General features: G+C 39.1%; 1 protein-coding gene across 7 annotated transcripts in view; it reads right to left on the bottom strand.

Annotated features, from left to right (window-relative positions):
* chchd3a (coiled-coil-helix-coiled-coil-helix domain containing 3a) overlaps nucleotides 1–25535 on the bottom strand; it is an 81134-nt gene that overhangs the window by 7344 nt on the left and 48255 nt on the right. For all 7 annotated transcript variants that reach the window (XM_080292172.1, XM_080292174.1, XM_080292173.1 and 4 more), the window contains 2 exons: nucleotides 25083–25166; nucleotides 14669–14739 (listed from right to left, as the gene is read on the bottom strand). In XM_080292172.1, the coding sequence (XP_080148298.1) occupies nucleotides 14669–14739; nucleotides 25083–25166 (155 nt within the window). The remainder of the gene's footprint in view (nucleotides 1–14668; nucleotides 14740–25082; nucleotides 25167–25535) is intronic.

The following is a 25535-nucleotide window of genomic DNA, read 5'->3' as shown; positions in this document are numbered from 1 at the left end:
TCTCTTCGCACACCTCGTAAAAATCCATAATGACGACACAAGCACAAGCTAGGGCTATTATGCTAATGGTGGTGTCATCGTTTTGCTCACATCAGTGCCCAGGACACTCCATCTGCCTCACTAAACATGCCTTGCATGGGTGTGAAATACAAAGAGATTTTGCCCATCAGCAACTCTGGAGATCTCAGAGGAATATTGGGAGGGGTGAATCCGAGCCCCTGTAGTCAGAATCAGATGTACGATTTGCCCCCTAGAGAGAGAAATTTCCCTACTGTTGGATACAGAGCAGAGGATTGGACGCATGGGTCATTACCCAGCGTTCAATGCAGCAGGAATGCTGTTGAAGTACCGATGTCTACATATGTGCACCTCCGCATGGTCATATTCATTAGGAGTGCCAAGAAAATCTTTAGTCCTTGTCAGTTCAGGTCAATGACAATTTGTGACGAGATGAGAAGTGGTCTCCACACATTCAACAATGTCAACGTGAGTGTGAATAATCAATACACTTTATTTATTGTCCAGTACTGTGCCTACTTGCTAAGATAAACAGTTTAAAGAAGTAATTGGAAATAACTCACTGAGAGACAGAGCATCTTGACTGACCGTGGATTTTCATGGTGTGGCTCAACCCATTTTCAGCCTTTGAGAGCCAACATCACTTTCTGCTAGTTATACTTAATATATCAAGAATGTAGTCACATAGGTGGCACTGATCTTTCCCAAAAGGTAGAAGAACTTTTTACATTTTGCTTTATACAAGCATACTATAGGCCCATACACTCAAAGATACATGACATTTACTACTTTCAGTGCAGACTGGAACATTAAACCGTCGGGTGTAGAGAAGCTTCTGCATTTGTGGATCCATCAGGGAGAAATTCAGTCATTTGCTAGCAGGCATGACAAGGCCATTGCTCTGCGTCAGGGTATTGAACGATGACAGCAATGCTAGCAGAAATCGCTGCCATCCTATTCCTATGGATCCTGGTGCTCATTTATTACACCGCCTATGGGCATCTACAGGGACTAGAGCAGCCACATACACCCACTAATTACTTTCTTAAGCATTCGCTTTAATGCCAGGTGCATCCTGCTGATACTAACCACAGTGTTTATCACCAGTAATGGCCTCTGAGAGAGAGAGAGAAAGGACAGCAGAGGAAAGGAGGGAGGATATAGCAGAAGAGCTTGATGAGAAACTAAACAGTGGTACGTCTATTTTGCTTGCTCTCTGATTCTCTCTGAGAGGAAGGGACTGAGACAGTGGTTGAGTTAATCATAGAGACAATAACACTGTCACACACACTCTGTGGCGGCACGCTGCATCCTCTATCATCTATCATTAAGATTAACATTAAGTTCCTGCTGCTAACCACACAGAGCCTATAAGGGGACACTAAAGCCGTTCCTCCCTCCTCTTCAATTTTACATTAAATGCCCTCATGTCATTTGGTAATATATAACTGCTGTAGTGCTATGCAGCAAGGTGAGCAGATGCAAAAACAGCCAGAACCATTATAAGGCCACTCTTTCTTTGCATGTGTGAGACCCATGTATGAAAGAGTGCAACAAGAAAATATTCAGACCACTTTGTATTTTTCATACGGGGTCAGTCTTACACTAATAACCATTAAATTCATTTTTCCCCTCATAAATATGCATTCAGTATTCTTAATGAGGAAATTTAACCAAAACTGATAAGATAAAATATCACTTTGAAAGCACTCAGACTATTTATTATGAGACTTGAACTATAGCTTAGGTTCCTCCCATTTTCCGTGATCATCTTCAAGAGATTTCTACATCTTGTAGAAAGTGGTTATAATTGAAAGGCGTGATCTAAGCTACAGGATTGAAGGAAATGCCTGCAGCTCTCAAAGACAGATTTGCCTAAAAAAACAGATCCTAGAAAAGGTTCCCAAGAGCAGTCCTACTCCTTAATCCCTCAAAGGAATGTCTTGAGTTAGGTCCTTCTTAAGAGAGATCATTAAGAACCTATCAAGAAGTGTCACTCTGGCTGAACTCCAGTGATTAGCTGGGAAGATGGGACTCTACAAGGAACTTCCAAGAGCATAACCATCACTGGAGAACTTCGCCAATCTGGGCTTTATGGCAGAGTAGCAAGTCAGAAGCCTCTGCTCAATGAAAGACAGATGTAGGCCTGCTGGATTGTAGGAAAAGCGCCTAAAAAAATCTCAGAGTCATGATTTGATTAAATAGCAAGAGAACTGGTAGTCTCAAATCAAAGTGTCAAATCTGGTGGAAAAGCGACACTGCTAATCACCTAAATGATACAATCCCAAATCAAACCATAAATGCACTTGTGTCATGGTGTGGGGGTGTTTTTCAGAATTAGAGACCGATCAGGCTTGAAGAAAAGCTGAAGAAGGGAAAGTATAAAAATAAACCTAATAAGAATCAGCTTAGGAGTGCCTAGGACCTCAGACTGGGTCAAAGGTTCACCTTCTAACAGGACAATGACCCTGTGCACAAATCCACTTGGCCCAATTAGATCCCTGACTTGAACCCATTCAATATCCCCGGAGAGCACCGAACTTGGCTGTCCATCCACAGTCTACATCCAGCATCGCAAAGCTTGAGAGGATGTGCAGAGAAGAATGGAAGATTATCTCCAAATCCAGGCATGCAACGCTTTTTGTATCATTTCCAGGTAGACTCAAAGCTGTGATCACTATCAAAGGTGCTTAAATACTGAGTAAAGTGTGTGAATGCTTATATTGTGTGGGGGGTTCATTCTAATGAATTTGAAGAAAAGGGCTTTATAATTTTTTGGTTTGTGTTTATGAGGAAAAAATGAATATAGGTTTTAAAATTGTATAAAATCAAGACCCCAAGTAATTCCTGTATTTTTCACAGTAGTCGTGTAGAACTACTCTCTCTCTCACTATAAGATTTTGAGAACCTAACAGAAAACAGAAGCCTTCTATTTCTCAGTTAATGTCCTCACATTATCAAGTTATTTTCTGCCTTGTTATGGAAATACACAAGTTTTCATACACAGTCACAGGCGAGCTGATTTGCAGCTTGTATTTAAATACAACTGGCAACAAAATCCCTCACTAAATAACCGCATCAAATACCCTACAAATCAAGCCAAACATTAGGTTCGGCATGTTGAAGTCATGAGCAGATAGTTCAAAGTATCAGGAGTCAAATGCTGTGAAGTAAATTCCTCCACTGTGGAAATCTCAGGGTATTATTAAAAAAAAAATAGCGAAAAACAACTATGAATCATTCAGTTCCCGTGTAACCTGAGGAGCAAGGCATTTGTAAACAAGGACACTGTATCAAATACCCAAAGCAAACCATTTTTTAATTGTTTTAAAATGGTAGAATGGAAATGAAAAAAGGGCTGAAGGCCAGAGGCATGTGGGTATTTTTTTCATTGCTGGTTTGCTCTGAATGTATCATTTCTGTTTTGGTTAACATGCTGTGAATCATTTTGATCACTTCAGAGGACTCGGTGTTGGTTATTTTGGCCAGTAATTTCCCAACTTTTCTTATTTCTACCTCTGACCCCTTATATTTGTGAAACATGAAAAGAATTTCACAGAAGAAAAGCAAAACTTAGAGAAAATGTTGGTGCTAAAGTTTCAAACCTAATGGGCAAAAAATGTTAAAGCTCACTGTCTGATCGAGTATCAAAACTTTTCTTTCTTGTTTAAGGTATATTAAAAAAGCAATTTCTGCTTTGGTTATTATCCTTTAGAAAAGATCCATCTGTATTAACTTTACTCTACGTGAGACATTTTATCACATATATTTATTGTTTCTTTCATATAGCTGGAACAAATTTTCAGCAACAAGTGCATAGTGCTGATAGCAACTTTTCTATGTCAGTGCCACATGTAGCTGCAGCCAGATACACATCAGAAGAAAAGCAGCCAACGAAAAGCAATTGAAGCAAAGAGATAGAAAGCAAGGATCTGAATGTTTGATTTCTATGTGTGTCTAGATCCTGGGGAGGGGCAGCCAACAGTAATGTTCAGGCACACATACCCTCTAGATTAATCTTGTGAGCCTATCTGGTTTTCAAACTTTTCAAACCAAAATACCTGCTGCTACTTAAGATCCAGTGCCTTTTTAAGGTCAACCAAGTTTCCCTCAGATTGGATGTTCAGTTTCATCCTTAGAGCATCTTTAGCTCAGCACAGTGTTAGCATAAGCCAGCTTCTTCATACTGACTCACTCAGTTTGAGAGCTGTTGATGCTTCCTAGTCCATCTGAAACCAAAAGACCGGTAACTTGCAATGTTGTGTACTGGCAGTTTTTTCTCTTTAGATGGGGGATTGTCTGCGCTTATGTTTAGTTGTGGTGAGGGCGATCGTGGCTCAAGAGTTAGCAGTTCGTCTTGTAATCAGAAGGTTGCCGGTTCGAGCCCAGTTTTGGTCGTTGTGTCCTTGGCCAAGACACTTCACCTGCCGCCTACTGGTGATGGTCAGAGGGGCCGATGGCGCGATATGGAAGCCTCGCTTCTGTCAGTCTGCCCCAGGTCAGCTGTGGCTACAACTGTAGCTTGCCTCCACCAGTGTGTGAATGTGAGAGTGAATGAATAGTGGAATTGTAAAAGCGCTTTGAGGGTTTCCAAAAGCGCTATATAAATGCAATCCATTATTATTATTTATTTTTCATAAATTCTATTAATACCTTTGCTATCAATCAGACAACTGGCCAAACAGACAGCAATTTCATTGGTAAGTTTTTTTTAAAGGTTTTTTTTTTTAGGTAATATAATTTGTATGGAGAAGAAATGACACCGTAAATTAACTCATAATTTTTTAGCGCGTGTTTAGCAAAAATACCCTATAGTAACATAAACTCTCAGGGTATACAGGGACATGTACCATTTGGTATCCACTGATCAAGGTTTATTAGCCTTCATAGTTAACCTAGTGTACTACCATTTGGTCATCTCTCACCATGAATAACTATGCTTAATGCATGCTTAAATATCAACAGATACAAAACTAGACTGCCAATAAATGTCCCAAAGTCTTTTACTCTCCCTCGTTCTTCCGTTTTCACTATATCTTCATCTATATCTTCTTTTTATGACTCTCTCCTTTATTCTCCTCCTCAGTCTCCAGGTCTCTATGGGATATGTAGCCAAATGCAGATGGCTATTATTTGCACTCTGTTTGTGATTGTAAGTCTGCACTCCTGTGCTCCAGAGACAGTAAATCTAAACAATCATATAGGGGTCTTGACTCAAGGCATCAGTAGCACTAAAGGTCTCTATAACAACTCCTTATTCAGCCCTGCCCCCAACATACATACACACACACACATAATCCAAGTCCCTATTGCCTTGATCCAGTGATAGAAGCAAGAGTGAAACAAAGAATGAAGCCAGCTTGGGTTGTTATATTACAATTTCCTAGCTGTGTGACACTGGACAGAAACAAAACGCAAATAGTATTTACAGAGAAATAATGGTAGTTCAAGGAAAGAAGAGCCATCTCCTCATACACATATGTAAAGTAACACCTTAGGAGAGAAGAAAAAATACTGAAATGCTGAAATAATATGAGAGACTCGATGTGTTCCACTTAACATGTAACAAAGCAGAACACATCACATGCCCACTCTCACTGTCCGTCTCCCTCTTTAAGGTGTGTATCATTTTATTATAATCCCCCCTTTCACGCCAAGTCAGCACATTTGCATGGAGGGGGCATATTCTGATGGATTTACGGCTGAGTCTACATTCTGCAAAGAACATATTGACTGGAAGCTGGGGGATGTATGGAGATCGATGTCTGGATTTTCATACAATATGCATGTGTAAAGCCAATAGAGAGTACGAGTAACAGAATCGGTCCATTTTTCAAACTAACATATATTGACCATGACTACCATCTGTTGTAACGTCGCAGAGCCATGCAACAAAATGACATTCATAGATCTCAGTTACCAACGCAGCATGCTTCAATAGCCGAACAAGGTGTGTGATACATGTGCAAACAGGTACAGTCATCTGTCATAATTTCAGAAACATTACAAGTTTGAAGAAAAACTAGAAAAGCAGCTCAAAGGGATATGCGTGGATGCAGATGGACGGTGAAGGCAGGGCTGAAAGAGATCCCTTTTAACTCCTGTTGATAGCAGTGGTCGTTTGCTAATAGAAAATACTGCTTGCACGAAATCACAAGAGAAGACTGCTGTGGAAGTTTTCTCTTTAACAGCAATAAGAGCACTACTTTCTCCCTATAACATGCTAAATTTAGACTGACAGTGGACAAAAGGCAATGCACCACTAGCTGAGTAATGATAATAGCTGAAACCGGGCAGAAAGGAACAGAAAGTAGTGAAGCACACTTGTACTAATCAGTCAGTGGCAGAAAAAAGTAATTGCAGAATCTCTTTCTCAGAGTACAGAAGAGGTTTGTCAAGTGGCACACCCCCCCTCCCCCAAAGATGTCAGGTGGACTCAAGTCATCAGCATAACCTCTTGTGTTCAAATTATTCAATACTCAATTATACAAACACGGATACTCTTATAATACTTCATCAAATTAAACTGCTTGGTCAGCTTGGAATGAGCTAATAATTCACCACTGTAAGCAATACGTTTTATTTTGATGTTATGTTTTATTTATTCATTTTTTATGGAGCCTGACTGACATGTTGGCCACTATTAGCTATTTGCCGATACATTGGTATCAGCATTTACCGCAGCTGTTGCAATTTCTTTAAAAAAAAAAAAAAAAAAAAAAAAGCAAAGAAGAAATGGGGAAAAACACCCTTCAACCATGTTATGAGTGTTGATGTTGCAGTATTTTCCACCAGGGGGCACTCTTCCCCGTTCAAAACACATGGTTGGAATGCAACACTTACCCTCCGCTTGACAGCATAAATGAATAAATAAACAACCACATATAACAAATGTTAGGGAAATCCATTTACATTTCATGTGTGTCAACCTATCGGTTGATATATCAGATTTTTTTTTTATCATCATTATCAGCCTTAAAAATCCTATATCTGTCAGGCTCTACTTTTTTATCATTCATGTCTTACTTATTAACTACTGCTTTTCATTAACTTTTCAGCCCAAACCTGTTCGCGCCAACTTTTTTTTCTAATTAAACTGTCAATTTTTAGATTCGTTGTGATAATCTTTTCACTCACCCCTTAGGATATTTGTACCTCTGGCTTTGAATCACTGCTCTTTATTATCAAACAGTAGCTTCCAACATCTTAGCCTGAATAAAAAAAAAACACTGTGAAACTGGCAATATCTGTTTAAAATCGGTTAGTTTATGAACAATAAATGTGTATTTTTAAAAAAAAGATAACAACTCAGCGCACTTGGGGGTTAAATTTGGGGGTTAAAATACCGTGAACTGTAACAGCCACAGTTCAAGTGTGACTGAAGACCTTTGTTGAGTCTCCCATTTTCTACAAATTACAGTTCTGACGCTTTGGGACTGATGATTACCTGAGACTTTTTCCACAAAGACATACAGTAATGCTGAAAGACATTTAGTCGAGTTTCAATAATAATAATAATAATAATTTTAATGACTAAAAAACACTTTTGCAAACAAGTTGCTACTGTTGATTCTGAGGAATCCATATCCTTCAAGTGTAAAGGATTTTTTTCCTCCATTTAACTCCTGAAACACAATCTGTTATCATTAAAAAGTCCTTGACCATAAATAGGAAGAAGTCTTTGATGGCCTAATTTCGTTAAGTTTTACATGTTGCCAGAAATCATCTTACGTCGTGTCTAACCCATTTTTTTTTGTTATAAACATCGACAGTATGGATTACTCTCGGCTGCCACCAGACTGAAATCCCAATCACCACATTGTCTATTTATCATCATTTGGATCCGCTCAGGGGTTAATAGGGTTAAAGGGTGGACGCCGGTTCCCCCTTAAAAAGCCCTCATGTTCTCTCTAGTTAAGGCAGGCGTCAGTAATAAGAGGAGTAAATAAATACAAATGATCCAGTTAAGGAGAAAAATGACACGCATTTCACTCTTGCTGCTTTTTAAAAGCGGACCTGAGTGACCCCCTGCAGTGAAATCCATCAGCATGGATGAGAGATTGAATGAGTAGAGAGAGGAAAGGACACAGACTGAGGCAGATTCAAGAAAACTGTGAGGGATAACAGACTGGAGAGTGAGGGAGGCAGACGATAACGAAGAGGGTGAAAGTAAAACAGATTTAAATGAAGACAGAAAACACTGTTCCTACATTAAGTGGGAGGCAGAGAAGGATGAGTGGGTCAGAGAAAGAAGACAGGGCATGTGTAACCTTTCTGACCTTCTTAAGACACACTTTTAGAAGGAGACTAGCAGAAAAATGCGTGTCACACACACATACATATATTAAAATGTTAAAAAGAAACAAGATTAAATAAAATAAATTACATAATATAAATGCTGTACATCAGTTCATTTCTTTTCCTTCATTAAAGTCTATATGTCTTAAAATACATGAAAATACACTGAAAGGCAATGAAAGTATTGAGTGGGTTTGCCAACCACTTTCAGTACAGCACAGTCACTAAATAAGCTACTAAAAAGTGTGTATGTGCATCGTCTCTCCATTCCTGCGCCCACACAGGTCTTTTAAATTGCATGTGCTTTTTACAGCTAGCAAAGCGAAGCTCTTAAGGCCCAAAGAAGAGCTTTTAAAGCAGTTATTGACATCTGTCTACTCAGCTGACCACCATCTTGTCCTTGCGCCCAGGTTGCCTAGCTACAGAATGGTGGTTCACCCTTACCTGACAGAGGGGTCAAAACTCCCTTACCTCACAGACTACTTTACAGGAGAAAAAAAAAAAACCACATCTATGACTACAGCCAAAGCACTTTGAAATTATTTGTCAGCTAAATTAATTCCTGTCATTTTCAGTAATTAAATGTGCTGCTTGGCACAATTAAATATCCATAAATTATTGCTTAATTAATTCTGGGACATCAGTATTATTTCCTTAAACAAAAAAAAAAGAACTGCAGAGAAAATGGAAAGCCTCTACCTGGCTCTGCGCCTTATTTACATTTTGAAGCAGCAGGGTGAATTTTTAGGGAACCCCCTGGATTTCTTCTGTTTGGTTAGATAAAGAAAAGGCACAACGCAATAGTCCTGCAATGGCTTGTTGCAGGACTGTTTTATTGGATTGCATTAGGTTGCATGGAACTTCTCGGTTTTGTGTCCGCAACTACTGTTACAAGAGAAAATCATATAATTTTTAAATCTAGGCAAAACCCAAATTAAATGAGGATCGTTTTTCACTGATGAGAAACAGTCCTCATTTGTAATACGTTGCTGAAAGAGGGATAAGTGGGTTCGACGTTCCCACTCATTACCCGGAGGAGAAGATGGGCTGTCATATCTGGTCTTCTTGACCGAGGCAGTACAGTACACCGGTGTTGTGCAGGAAAACAGCGAGTCATTTGTATTCAACAAGTTTTACTTCACTCCTCCTCATTCCACCTTTTTGCGTGTGTGGAAAGACGAAGTGAGGACAGCAGTTGCTGTTATTGTCAACTGGATTAAATTTAAAAAGAAAAGAAAAAGAAGGTTTATTCAAAAGAACTAAAAAAATAAACAAAAGACAAAGGGAGCGAGCGTGTAGCCTTAGGGAAGAGAGGAGTGACAGTGAAGTGGAAGAATACAATTATATGGGAAAAACAAACATCCCAGGCATAGACACGCATACGTTCAGTTATGAACCAAAAAAAAAAAAAAATGTGTGGAAATATATTTCATTCTCTGATCTTTGACAAATGCCACCATCAAGACCCAAAACTTGGAGAGAGATTTCAGGCAGGGGATGGAGAAGATTAGTAACAGCGGTCTCAGTTCCTTATAGTACACACAGCTATGTCAGATCAACTATTCACCATTCGGAGATACCCCGGTCCCATCTCAATTCCGCAGGGACCCTGGACAAACACACAGTGACCAGCTTCAACAAAGCAGTTCAAAGCCCCGCCAAAGGTTAGCTCTGACAGGAGGCTTAGGGCCACGCCATCGTTCTTTCATCACACATCTAACATTTTTCTCAATGCCTGTCATCTTACATTTCAAACTAAAGCCTCCGCTGGATTGCTTTAGCCAACAAACACAGAGCACGCACGTGCTCACCCACTACCGGTCAGATGTCCCCCATGCACGCGTATGTAATGTGAGCAGTTTCAGACGCATTAATCCTCACATACAGAAACCCTCACATACATGTAGCACAGTAAAGGTCACACATTCAGAGCTGGACAGTCAGATAATGCATCGGTCTTTGATAAACAACTGGTGGCGAATGTGGCAGCATATAAATCAGAAGCACAGAAAGATAGCCTCCTTTTTTACAGGCAACTGGGAACTCTTATCTGGAGTCAGTGTCAAGGAGAAAGCGAATAAAAGCTTCGATCCTACGCGTACATGTTTGTCTCTAAAATGCTGTGTGATTACATTATTTGTCTTGTTGTGTGTTATGCACTTTTGCATTCATTCAGAAGAGGTGTTGATCCCCTGCAGCTTATGATTCATGTATGATTTCAAACACTGCAGGGGCCAATTTGCTGTTTTAGCTGTATTTGATCATACTCGCCTCAGACAATATTTTTCATGTTTGGGGGGAAAAAAATCTTAAGTGATGTAGAAGTGCATGAGTATTGCTCTGCTCTAATGTGCAAAATAATGTGACAAAGTCTGACAGAAAATACAACTGTAAAAAAAAAAAAGGAAAAAAGAAAAGCTGGCATACCCTTTGGAATTACCAGGATGTCTGATCTGATTTATTAAAAGGAGATATGGTCTGATCCTTTTATAAGACACAAATATTCTTAACAAATGCAATCTGACAAAAAAAAAAAACCAAAAAAAAAAAAAAACACACATAAAACTCAAGTTACTGTTTCTTTGAGGAAACCAATTTAATTCTCGAAATTAATAACGCGTAGAATCTCTAGCAGCAATATCATCAATCAGATGTTTCCTGTAGCTGCCTACGAGACTGCAGTGACATAACCGTGACATCCACTCCAAATTGGTCAATTGTGGATTGGTGAACACTCACAGATGCTTCTGCAGCCTTTCTAGCTGTGTGCATCTTCATAAGGTTTCCTCTAGGATCCTGTGCAGATTCTAAAACCAATCATTTTTAAGAAGAGGTGAGTTTGTCAGTAATAAGGCTCCTCGTCTTAATTGTCTTTATTTATAGGGAGTGGCACCTCTTTAGTGTGCTCCTTGACCGGAACTTCTGACTCCAAGTTGGGAGTAAACTTCCTTTTTATGTAAGAATATTTGTTATGAGTTCACATTTACGAGTAAAAACTTTAGTTTAATTCCAAAGCCCTTTTTTGCCAACTGCAGATATACCCATATCGTTCTATATACAGATATGTGCGTGTGTGATTGTATGTGTGTGGATGTAATGAGGTCAGAGTGATGCAGTAGCGTTCCGGTTGGGAGAGCTCCATCATTCAGAGAATTCTCTGGCGGGAATTCTGCAGGAGAACGGCGGGGAACAGCTGTACCGTACACATACACAAAAACAAGCACAGATATACACTGCTTCATATTTGCACGCACATACACCATTCCCTACCCCAAATGCCTACCTCTCACACTTTAATTTATTTCTTTCAACCTCGCCAAGGAAAATGACCACGGTGTACCACTGCAATGAATGGAACATCTGTACTCTGGCGCACATTTAAAAAGGAAACACGGGAATGAAATTTTCATCTCAGTGTAATTGAATTCAATCTTTTTTTCTTTTTTTGTTGCTGCCAAGAATATCTGATCATGGACAAATGGAAATCACCTGTACTACCAATCTAGCCTCAAACCAAAGTAATTATTTCCCACCTATTAAAGTAAACCCAAATAATCTGCATATGGACAGATGCTGCTAGCTGTGGCCTGAAACACCCACCCTCCCTCAAATCCCATCCACGATTGAAACCTGATTTAGCTGTCTTGTTCCAATCCCAGTGTCACAAAGCAATAAGTAAACTCCAACCAGACAAGGTCATAATTAATTCTTCCAAAGACATGCATTAAGCTGTTATAACCCTTGGCAGTCATCAACATCTGGTTTCACAAGTCTCTTGTATTAATATAAATTGCAGTCTAATAAAAGACCTAATACTCAGTGGCACTGACATGAGCTAAAGTGGGGAAATAAAGACATTCTAAGAAAGATGTCATCTCCCACACTTCATACAATCCCATATTAACATATCAAATGATAATTCTACCAAGTATGGATAAGGCACTGGCTCTATTTTTTTTTCTTTATCTCAAGGGGGCATTTTCAGCTCCGAGGAAATCAAAAGCCTCAGTGAGACAAAAAATATTTTCTTTTATTACTCAATAGAGGCTACAGATAGCATCTTATCTCTGCAGGGTCTGTCATAAGCTTTGAGGAAAGACACACATTGTGCTCACAGAAGCTGTTCATCATATGAGACCATACAAACATACACAGTGATGCATGAACTTACACACATAAACAAGGATGGGCCAAACACTCCCTGTTAAATCCAATTAAACCTCTGCTCCGATCTCCTCAATGCATCCCTGCTCCTGTCTTGTAACACCAGACCTTCCCGCCATTTCATTAACACACACACACACACACACACACACACACACACACACACACACACACACACACTCTGACTATCCACTATTGAAATCCAGTCACAACCCTGCTAATGCACCTCCTATAATCAAATCCACCAATCAGTGTCTTCCGTGCAAAGACCCGTGCCACATGACTACCCGCACATTAGCCCAGCATTCGCTTGCAGTTAGCACTGCCATTTTGCACTAATGTTATTCCACTGTATTTTTTTTTCTTTAATGTGATTTGGGAAGTCTCAGCTCCAGCTTCCACGAGTCTAGCGCTAAACCCCTGGTGGGCTAGGCTAATCAGTTTCCAGCATTTCAGAGGGAGACAATGATCCCAGTGTTAGCGCAGGCTAATGACAAGCTAACACAATCAGCCAAGCCTCCCTAGAGGTGAGCCTAGAGCCAGGGCCCATTCTTGCCCCACCTCCTACAGGCTCCTCATCCACTTTCACAACATTACTATGGAGGATAATAGCCTGTTATTAAGAAGACAGATGGATCACGGACGGGAAGGATTCTGCATCTTCTTGAGTTACATATACGTGCTGAATTTGTTCATCCATGACAGCTTGGATGTTTAATATTTCCTCCTCAGTCACTTTAGGTGTGGCTGTTCTATCGCTTATTAAGGTTAAGCATAAGGATCACACACATGCTCCTTGTTTGCACTCTGTATTGTTTGCACTCTCCATTGTATTTAGGATAAAAAGACGTGCAATAAACTAAGCTAGTCCAAAGTATTTTGTAAAAGAAGACATGAAATAACTGGGGACACTGGAATGTTGAGAGATCAAATCCTACTGACTATCACCAGCACATGATCAGGCGTATCAGTGAACTACATCGGCCTCAGCTAATAGGGCAAGCTAATATTGTTCTGATTGAAAGATGTGGGTTAGGAAATGGGTAGAATAATTCAATTGCATATTCACTGGTCCACGTGAACCTCTAATCGTCACTGAATATATCAGTTTTGATAGCACAAAGTCTACAAAGACCATCGAATAAATACCTATCACATACAGCAACAGAATTTATTAAAAGGCATCATTAAAATGTGGGAAAAAACCCTCCGCTGGTATGAGATTTATAGTTACGTGCAAGAGTTGTGGGCAATTTTAGGCAAATAACATATTTTGCATGGAAATAAATAAACACAACACCTTCAGCAAAGAGATAATAAAAAAACAACCTTTCCTTAAAATTGAATGCACTGCACTGCTTCTTTCTGTTATTTTACTTTTACCTGTGCAAATGCTTCAAGCTTCTTAGAAACAAATACATTTCCTTTATTTTCAAACAGACTAGTGACTTAAACTGAACTATCATCTATCCAACTGAATCTGACTTATCCAGGTGTTGCTTTGCATATTTCAGACAGTTTTCTGATGAGGATGTTGATCATTTTTCCAGACTGTTCCTCATATAGACTCGTTTGGGGAAAAGTGAAAACGCGCAGCACCACTCATGTAGTTAAAGCTCCCTCTGCAGTTACAGGAGAGTTTTCCTTTGCCTTTCTACTCAGCAGGTTTTCTCACTCCTTCCCTTCCTGTCTTCACTTCCACAGTTCCCCATAACTTTTAGTTCAATTTAGTTCAATTCAATTTTATTTTACTTTTATAGACCTAAATCACAACAACAGTTGCCTCTAGGTACTTTATATTGTAAGGTAAAAACCCTACAATAATAAAGAGAAAACCCCAATAAACATATTACCCACTATGAGCAAGCACTTTGGCAACAGTGGAAAGAAAAAAACTCCCTTTTAACAAGAAGAAACCTCCAGCAGAACTAGGCTTAGGGAGGGGTGCCATCTGTCGCGATTGGTTGGGGTTAGGGGAGGAAGACATGACAAAGACAGGCAGTTGTTAATGACTTCTCTGACACCTTGTTTTGCTGTTAGCTTTTCATTCCCTTAGACAACTGCAAAAAGAAGGCTCTGCTTGTAGTGTTATCATATCAAATTTTTTATAGAGAATCTTTTCACAATTATTAGTTGTGTTTTGTTTTAAGTTATTTATCTACCTTAGACTGTCCGTGTCTGCACTTACCTGAATTTGGCATTCACTTGGTCTGCAGCTTTGTGGAAATTCTCCGTGGTGACCTTGTAGAACTGAGAACTCTGCAGAGACAGAGGAAAAAGTCAGTGAGCAGGAGGAATACATTAAAATGTGATTCTTAGCACTTTATTAAAATAATTGGATAAGGGTAATTAGGCAAAAGGAAACATATGAATCGAGTAATTTTTCTTTACAGATCTGGTCCACACAGCTCTGGCCTCATGTCTCAGACTTCATTAAACCCTAATGGAGATTCATTTTAAGATCACCGTTTGGTTTTAGTGTCCACAACATAAATGCTAACTTTGCAATCAGTAACATTTAGTAACCAGTACACATTTGCAGTATTGAAGCCTGCAAAGACAAACATTTTTATTTTGAGGTGCGCTTTTCCTGCACACGCAAAATATGAGTGCTTCAGTGAATGTATGTTTGTGCTTATCCTGACAGTTAAGAGTGCTGTAATAACAGAAAGCAATCCTGTAAGGCCACGGGGTCGCTTGTCAACAATGTACAGACCAGTGGTCGTAATCCCCCGGTGACCCATAGCAAATGAACCCATAGCAGGACCACTCAACCTAAATTACCTCCTCAAACACAGCCATATAACCTAGCTACTAGACCATTTATACAACCCAGGAAGATCTGTCTTGTCAGCCCTCAGCGGCTGCTATGCACATTTATAATCAAATTGTGAGAGGCTGTAAAGTGTGACAGATAGCTTGTGTTGTGTGAGGCTTGATTGAGGGTAATGTCAACCGATATAAATGTCTTTCTGTGAAGGACTCCATGTGGACAAAAATAGTAATACTTGCACGAATACTTTCATTATAAAACTGTCATTCACAAAATGATTACCTTCCACAGATTTGACATTTTTTGCCATTAACTATTGGGTTCATGTTTAGCTGAACAATCTACACACATGCTCTAAGATGCAGCACTGCCATAAAAGTCTCTCAAACTGTGATAACCTATCATCCTTAGCAAATGGCGTGCAAAAATAATCCTTCAGAGGAAAAAAAAATCGTATGCGTGCTGCAGATTTGTGCAAAAGCGACTAAGTGAACAGCTAACCAATCACCATTACATTTACCAAACCCTTCAATCATCTTGCATAAACATAAATGTGACAAATTTAAGCCTCTTGGTGCCATCTGCTCTAACTTCATCCCCAAGCAGGGAAGACATTCATCATATTTCAGAAGAGATCAATAGGAATGAACTGTGGTGCTGAAAAGATCAATAGTCATGTGTTGTAGAGCTAAAAGAAGATGAGACATGACAACACTGACAAAAGGTCTGATACCAATTTAAGTTCTCTTCATTTAGATGAACTGCAGTAGATTTAGAGCACTTCCCTTTTCACATTCAGTACAGTTACACACATCAATTAAAAGCACATCACATTTATTTTCTTTTACACTGCAAACTGCTCCGTGTATGCATGCTTTCTCATACTTCTGATTGAGATCAAAATGCAAAACAACATAAACGACCCACACTAGCTGTCCCTCAGGCAGACATTACTTTGTATGTAAAGCACAGCAAAGAGTATGGCCAAATTGCCAAGAGTTAACTTGTAAGCTCATGCTGTATCGGCGCCCTCTTGGCCTCGAATCAAGTGGTTTTCGGTTTAGACAAAGGAACTGTCAAGAGCTACGGAAAAGGATTTAAAACAGAAGCTTATTCACAGATAAAAAGCCTAAAAAGAGATTTTGGGGGCTGCTAAAGAGGCAGAAATAAGACTTCTCCTGGGTGCTGAGACTGAGCCACTGGAAGAGAAAAGAGAGAGACAGAACGAGCCAGATTTGGGGTTCTGTCTAGAATACTAAGTATAAGGTAATAATACCTGCCTAAATGGCAGAGCTGGTTCTAATCAGCACACTAATCCACCTGAGAGTACAAAAGGCCATGTGTGTCAATGATTGCAGGAACACTTTCAAAACATGTACACACACAAACAATGTGAATGCTCTCCTGCGCACACCTACACAAACAAGATACTAACACACACCATGGGAACATGTGGACGCACTGCCTTAAGTGTCTAAATGTACCCTGGCAGCTAGTAAACACTGACAGACATATCCAAAAAAAAAGAAAAAAAGAAAAAAGAACCTCAGTCACTCGCTCACAACCAGGTAGAGAGGAGTGTAATTTGTGTGATTACTGAGTGGTCTCAAATTATGATGTCCTGCTGTTGTCCCAACTGATTCAGAGAATAGCCCTGACCTTTCATTAGCCCACAAAAGTGAGGCCCTGCTCAGTTTGGATGAAAACATTCCTCCCTTGATCAACATTTTAGGGGCTGCAAAGCACAATCTTTCTTTTTTTTTTTTTTTTTTTTTTAAATTGCTGTCTGCTGTTTAGCATGCTTCGTCACTGGCTCAACAGAATAGCTACACAGGCCTGACGCAGTGCATCGCCTCGCCATGAAATCAAATATCTAAAACCTCTTGAATAAAATAGTGTTTCTGTTTGTTTTCATCCCATTTACTCTATTTGCGTTCCAAAAGGTTTTTAGCTCATCTGGAGCAAAACAAAATGCTGGTGGGGGGGATGTCGAAGACAAATTAAGTCATTACTGCTAATGCACTGCAACAATATGGAGAAGATAGAAGCGGCACCCCCAACACAGGCTCTAGGTCAATTTAGAGAAAAGGCTTCCAGTTCTTAATGAATAAAACAAATAACTCCTTGTACTGATGGCTTCTTTCTCTTATCTGTTGCTGAGCAGGAGGGACAAAATGGGAAGAAACCCCACCATGGCTAACATTATGATTCTGCAGAGCTAAAGAAATTTAGACTTCTGCTGTGTGACTCATAAGTAGAGCAAGCAGGCTGGTAAATGATTTTTTTTTTTTACATAGAAATGACTAAGCATTTTACTATTATCTTTCAAGGGCTACAGCAATATAATAGGATATGGATGCACAGATAAACACAAATGTTCCTCTTTGTTATAAACGCAATAAACTCTTAACTTCTATGTTTGGTAAGAGGTAACAAAATCTACACAACATATCCACTAAACTGGGCAGCGCAATTAAAACAGCAGGAATGTGTGCATATCCAGTGGGGTTTTTTTTCCATCTACTTCATCAACATGCTAAACCGCACATAAAGTACAATTTTGTTTTTTGTCAGAGGCCTTTGCTACAGCAGAATCAATCTGTTTTTGGGAGGCCTGCATATTTGTTTGTGCTCCCAGTAGTGATGTGCGGATCGATCCTGAAATATCGATTCTTCCGATACCAGTCATTTATGTTCTAGAATCGATTCTCACATTACAATATCAATATTTTAGTAATTTAGAGTAAATTTGTAGTTTATCATTAACAGGGACACAACAAGAAACTATAACATTCAGATTGTCTACATTCAAAGGAACTACTTCCTCTTCCGCCTTTCATAGTCATGTGCGAAATACGGCTGTATAAATGTCTCGCAGCCGCTGGCGCCCGCACTCACAACAATGGCTGAGCGTAATTGGAGTCATGTGCGGACTTATTTTACCTCCACAAACCGCTGAGACGTGGTTTGCGATACATGTGGCAAAAAAGTGCTCCAAGAGTGAGGTGTTGTGGCCACACTAGGGAGACATTCAAAAGGGCTGTGGGGGGGTGTTAAATACATTTTACAGGGTTTATTTATCGGATAAAATATGTTAAATGTCACCGTTATTATTGGCCGGCCCGGAAACAGCGGGGGTGTCCAAATTCAGAGGCTGCTTCTGAGGCCCGGCCTTCACGGTCTAAAGAAAGCCGGGTAGTACGTCATGAGCTCTCTCAGTGGAGTGAAACTCTGCCTTCTGTTCCTTGCTATCTAAAATATAATCGGGCACTGACGTAAACACTTGACCGTCTCACACTTCTCTTTAATCATTTTCTGTTTGACGTTTATTCAGCTGTGTGAAAACCCCGAGGAACCCTCCCGAGGGATTAATAAAGTTAAATTTAATTTAATCTAATCTAATAACTTTAATCTCAGCCAAACCGATTTACTCACAAACAAATAAAACACTGAAAAAGCCAAACAATAACATTTTTAAGTTATCAAAGTGACTTGTATATCATGTTTAACCCGAGTAGCGAAAGACCGCGGGGGGTTGAAAACGATGTGTCGATCGGCTCAGATATTTGAAGTTTACACAGCTACATTCTCACCTGAAAATATGTTAAAAAAAATTTGCGACCCAGAAAGAGAAATAAGAGTGATATTAAAACTAAGTCGCTGCCGCCATTGTTGGAAACTGGAATTGGCTGGGCCGCGCTATGAATTCTGCGATATGGTTTTTCAATTTTGTTGTCCGGGTGGAAAATCGGGAGAATGGTGGCTCTGGGAGATTTTCTGGAGGGGCACTGAAATTCGGTATTTTCCCGGAAAAACTGGCAGGGTTGGCATGTATGGTTGTGGCAACATCACTAACCTTGTCAAACACCTCAGAGTAAATCATATCACAGAATATGACGAGGGTATGTTGAGATGAACTGAAGAGAAGGACAGGGACAGGTGCTGCTAGGGCGAGACAGACGTCTCTCACGGAGTCCTTTAGTGCTGCAGGTAGGCAAGGTGTTCAAATAGTGCACAACTTCAGTTTTTTTATTTCTATATGATGAACCCTGCATTATTAAGTGATAAGAACAAGTAATCTGATGTCCTGTAATCATTATGATGCTATAATTTGAGATACAATAAATAAAATAAGTTTTTGTACAAAGTATCGGTATCGGACCAGTATGGTCGATACAATCCTGAATATTACTTGGTATCGTATCGGAAAGAAAATCAGTGGTATCGCACATCACTAGCTCCCAGTGTCACAACTTCCCCTGTAGTGATTTTTCTTTAACATCTGACTACATCTGAGTGGCCTACATTAACGTTCGGATGGGGCTCAACAGCGATACTGGTTGGTAATACTCAAGGAGACAATTACAACAAGAGCTATCCCTGTTCTCTCACAAACAAATTGGTAAAATTTGATAGAAATATTTAGTTTTCCTCCTTTCTAAACGCACCATGAAGTTGTAATGCACTTTTGTCTGAAAGAAAATTTGACTTTTTTTGTAACAAGAACATTTGTTTTTGACTGAGTTCCATATTTCTTGAATCTGCTGGTTACAGGTTTGAAAACTCAAAGAGCTAGCTTTCCTGTTTCAGCTAAATGTTATCCTTTCTCCTGAGCTAACCCTTTACAAAAGTTCACATAAAAGTGTTTTAACTTTAAAATTCAACTTTCAAAATACTTTCACTTTGGGAAAAAATACTCCATCAAACTATTTATTAAGTTCCTGTCAGCTATTTAAAAGGTTTTAATTCTTTAAATTAGTTATGCTGCAAAAGACTACAGGCTAGCTCCAAGCTAGCGTCTCTTATAACTAAACTAAATGCATCTAGAGAGTTGACCTTTAATTTTAACACCCGATTAGGACAGAAAAATAGAAACGTCTCCAATTAAAAAGTTAAAATAAATGAATAAAACAAAACAAATAAATAAAACTGCAAAATGGAAGCTAAAAATTCAAAGCCTGTACCCATAAATTGTTTCATCCTGTGAAAAGCAACAGATGGATGGCTCTATTTTTGTTTTTTGTTTTGTTTTTCTACATAAAAAGGATGCACCACTTTGTTATTGTAAATTCTTATCTATTCATTCATTCTTTGAAGAAACTTCTGGTAAAATTCCTAAGACTCCTGTCACGCAGCTGAAGGAGCAAATGGTGATAAACAACACTGAAATGCACCGTCATGCCTCCAGATCAATCCATTTTCAGTTTTATAACAGAGCCACAGATGGCTTCATAGTGAAGAAGAGGGAGGGCGGAAACACCCAAAATTTAAAACATTTTTTTACTACAAAACTATAATAATAACAAAAACACTACCTTTATTTTAATATTTCTATTGCTGACAATCAGCAGGAAAAAAGTAGTTTTTGCTGCAGCCTGCAGAAAGAGTACAAAGAAAGAGCAGGAAATGACAGGCAGAGGGAGAGATGAAGCTAGCAAGTCAGAGGCAGAGACACAGATATAGAGATAGAAGCCATTACATTTTTTTAATGCTCTTTCTCCTGTATTTCTTCCTTTCACAGTGCGGTAGAACTTTGCTATGAGATGGCAATTGCTGCTGTGATTGTCCTCCATGGGAGAGTAGAAAAATCCAATTTCATTGATATACAAGGCGAAAAGAAAAAAAAGAAAAAAGAAAAAAGAAGAGAACAAAAAAAAATCTTTTCGGAAAAAGATGAAATTGAAGCATGGAGGGGAAAAAAGCACCACTCGAAAGGGGGGGAAAAAAAAAAGACTTAAAAATGAGAGATATAGAGACAGATGTGATGGGGGGGGGGGGGGGGGGGATATGGTAGGGATAAAAGAGAAAAAGAAACATTGGCAAGTTGATTGTTAAATATGAGATTGTTTTACAGCGAGGCAGGTATTGAGTGAAAATGTAATAAATATATAGATATTGTTTTCAGGGGCTATTTGGTAGCTCTGGCCCCAATGAGCGGCAGCATCGGAGGCAGCAGGCTGAGCTGTCTGGGAGCCTGGTGATGGCCTGTCACTGGAAGCCTCTCTGATGAATGGCTATGTTAGATTGGAACAGACATGTAATATATATCAGACTTATATTCTCTCTCTCGGTTCCTCTGCCTCTTTCTCCTGGTGTTCGAGATTCTGGGGGAATCCAGAGGTAAGCAAGGAATTGAGAGGAGACAGAAGGGGGCGTGAAAAATGTGATGGAAGATAATGGTGAGCAAGCAATATATTCCAAGTGAAAACTAATTTTTATGCACTCTCGGTAGAAAAGTGGTTAAAAAAAAAAAAAAAAAGCATTGTGCTTTCACAGCTACGGTGTTTGCAGATTGAAAACTCCAAACTTTGCATACACAGCCTTTCTGAATGTCCATACTTGTGGTAGAAGATTCAAAGCACATCGGACATTAACCTTTTTATACACAAATTACACAATTTTTCTCATCTCGCTCTTGAGTTATCGCATTCACATGGTTTTCAGAAAACTTGACCTCTGACCTTGAAGTCAAGGTCACTGGGATTCAAACTCATCCCAGATTTTTAGTAGACACACCTTCGGTATCAATTTGAAAATCCTATGTCTCCTCGAGTTATCACATGCGCAGACTTGCTTGTCTACGCCACCAGGTGGGGTGACGTCAATACCCCTTCAGCCTTTTACGGATGAGGTGTAATAAATAATAATCAAGAAAAATATATTATCTACATTGTTACATATTTTTAAATAGTGTTTCTTCTTTCACATAACACGTTGATTAACAATATTTTTCACCATGAATAGTTCAACTTCTTGAACTTTCTCTATAAATCTATACAAAACTTGGTCAAAAACCATTAAAATTGTTAGAAATGAAAAAGAGTGATAATTCTATCTCCTAACGCAATAGTAAACTGTTTTCTTTAAACATATTTTTCAATTTCGATTGTATGCATGTTCTGTTGTTTTAAGTAAATATAGAAAAATGGCAATGAACTTAAATCCCATGGTAGCAATTTTAAATATCTTATTTTATCCTACCAACAACCTCCAATTCAAAGATCAATTTTTAATAATTTATAATGATAAAAGCAGAAAATTCCCAAATGTAACCAGTTGAAACTTGGGAATTTAACTGCAAATCTAAGCAGACATATCACAAGGCAAATGCAGCCTTTGTCTAGCAATACTGACTCTAGTGTCCCCTGCCTACAATACATCCTTGTTGCTCTGTGTATGGCACAAGAAAAACTCAAACCAATTATATATAATAAACGGCAACAATATGAACTATTTATGAATACAATGCTTTGGTTGTTTAGCAGTTTTACACTTAATTGAATTAAATATCTCTTTGCTTGTTTCTAAGCTAAATATTCCTGGTTGCTATTTCTTTGTGACACTGTTCTGTTTCTTTCCTCAAATTTACTCTTTGTACTGTGCATACATATTATAAGCCTTCATCTGGAGTGGACACTATTAAGCAAGCACAAAATACAATGAGAGCACAGGAAAAGAACATGCCAAAAGTGATTTTGGCTCACACTGGTTGAAGAGCACAGGGAATGAAGGGCGGCTAGATTCAGTGCCAAATGGGGCACTGAGGCCAGAATGAGAAAAAAAAAAAAAAGAGCATTGTTAACACAGTCCAAACAAACTACAACCCCTATGGAGCTCCAAGCCGCTTGATACACAGTAAGACAACATGTGATATGCCAACCAGTTACACAAAGGAGTACAAGATCACACAACCAGACACAAAATACACACATAATATCTACTTATGTTGTAAATTGCCTCCATATGTAATAAGGGAAAATCATTTTTTAATTTTGTAAATATATCACTTTCTTAGTTTTCATTGACCCTTCCTGCTACCCAGGTTTCCCATTTCTCCCACTCAGCTTCCATTTTTATGCTCCACTCACAGCTTACCTTTATCATACTTGTCCTTTAACATTTAGAGGAAATACTCATTATTATACAATAATTAAGATTCTTAAGAAAACTAAGAATCACTTTCATTTCAGTTTTTCTCTTTCTGGCTTCCATGCATTATGTGTTTCCTTGGTGTCTTTCCACTCCGTCTTCTGCCTCCTTTTGATTCCTCTGTTTCTCTTGGGGCTGCAAAAGTCATTTGTTGACACGTTGATCTAAGGAATATTGACCAGAGGCCAACATGGTTGATGGATGACCAGTGTCGAGAGTTGATAACAGCTGTGTTAGTTGGGACGCATCACTTCTTACACTTGAACTCACATTTGCCCCCTTTCTATGTGATGCACTGCTGTCTCCCTGTGCATTGATACAATAATGCACAAGGAGCTAAATAGCGTTCAGAATTATATAACTAACATTGTAATCTTACTGGTTTCTTGACAACTGATCAATAAATTTACAAACTGCATAAACATTAGCAACCTTTCTTCAATTATAATGCATCATAGCAATGAATTATAACAACTGCTCTGCTGTCTGCAAAGACATTTGTGCCCTTTAACCAAGAAAAAAAACTATCTCATGTTATATTTCTCTTATCATGTCTGGCTTTAAGAACAACATCACCTTAGCGCCTTCACAGTTGTGTAAAATTTCCATTTGGCTTCCACCGTAGAGGCCATTTGACTTTTTAACCCTTCAAAGGGGAGAAAACTCCTTCCCAGCATGAAGGTGTCAATTTAAGCACACTAAATAGGGCATTATACCCTTCTTGAGATATACTTATGATTTGAGAGCCACATGAAGGTATTCTTTTTAGCACACTTTAACAGGGCATTTGACCCTGGTCCCCTGCCTTGCAGGCATCTCTCACTGGGACCAGCATGGAGCTGCCATTTGAAGTGCGCCAAGCACGGCAGCTGACCCACGTCCCAATCCATAGGACACTAGTTTACAAGGAACATCAGGGTAGTGTCATTTTCGAGAAACGGGAGGACACATGCCGGGATGAATTAGATTTAACCCTTTATCTGTTTGGCCCAGGCACGGAGGTTGAAATTTAAAGTGACAGCCAAAAAGGGGCAGCAAGACAATTACAGCAAGGCAGCCAACTAGAGAGCGAAGGACAGCTATACACACCACACTGGGGAACGCATGCAGAGTTTAAATTCAAGGATGATGACAAAAACAGTGGGGCAGTGGGATGAAGAGGAAAAATAAATGTGACCGCTTTGGCTGAGCCCAGTAGGGAACAGGCCCACTGTGTATAATGGTCGAATTCAGAGTTCGAACATGTGTGCCCTTATTTGTGCGTACACTGGGTATGTGTGCTTCTGTATGCACTGCAGTGTGCTAGTGACTGACTGTTTCGCTCAATGATGTAAGTATATAAACTTTTACCCAGGAGAAACTATTGCAGCACATTATGGTGCAGGTTCTTGAAAACAGCAATAACACCAGCTCACCTGGTGAGCATGCAATGCAATATTTCATTATGACTTTGCTTTGTGTTGTGAAATAGAAAGTTGTATTTTCTGTTAGCTTTCATGCTACTCTATTATCCATTACTATCTATTACTCTACTATCCACCTCCTTATTTTTTACTTTATTCACATTCTTAAATTATTCTTAGAGTTATGTGAATGTTCTTGAGTTTTGGATTTACTTACCATTTTCAAAAGAAAAATTGCCCCATCATATTGTAAACTTTTTTAAATTTAAACTTAGGAAACCTTGACAGAAAAACAAGCTGGATAAATAAGTATGTTTCTCCAATTTCAACTGAAAATTAAGCTCAGGGAAAGGCTGTAAAAGTCAAACTCATTAAAAGTGATAATTTAAAAATAAATAATTACCGTAAGATCAATCGTACATCTAGTTTTGTGAGCGATCGTACATGCCAACTACGCCCATTTTTCAAGTTGGTGTAAACTGCGAATTACTTCTTACCCTCTCCTCCAGCCGGGCCACTTGCTCTCTGTAAAAAGCATCCTGCTTCTTTAGGTCTGCTTCCTTGGCCTCCACCTGCTTGGCCTAAAGAGAAGGACAAAAATTAGGTGCTGAGCATGGCCAGTTCAAAAAAAGCATAACACACATGAGACAAGCAAGCATAAATACACATTAAAGGCACCCATAAAGAGAGTTTAGTGTTTATAGTGTGAATATAAGGACAACACAAACTCTTGTTTTTGTTGTACATATAATCCAAGAGATATCTCATTATAAGATTAAGAGATGCATTTCTACATGATAAATGTGTAAAATAACAGAAACTGTTCTGATAGATCACCACCTAGACCAGGGGTCAGCAACCTTTAACACCCAAAGAGCCATTTGGACCCGGTTTCCACGCAGAAGAAAACACTGGGAGCCGCAAATGCTTTTTGACATCTAAAATGAAGA

The sequence above is a fragment of the Astatotilapia calliptera genome, chromosome 17, assembly GCF_964374335.1.
Source record: "Astatotilapia calliptera chromosome 17, fAstCal68.1, whole genome shotgun sequence".
Lineage (NCBI taxonomy): Eukaryota > Metazoa > Chordata > Actinopteri > Cichliformes > Cichlidae > Astatotilapia > Astatotilapia calliptera.
Note: the sequence above shows the minus strand (reverse complement) of the source record. Positions and strands in the feature narration are given on the sequence as shown.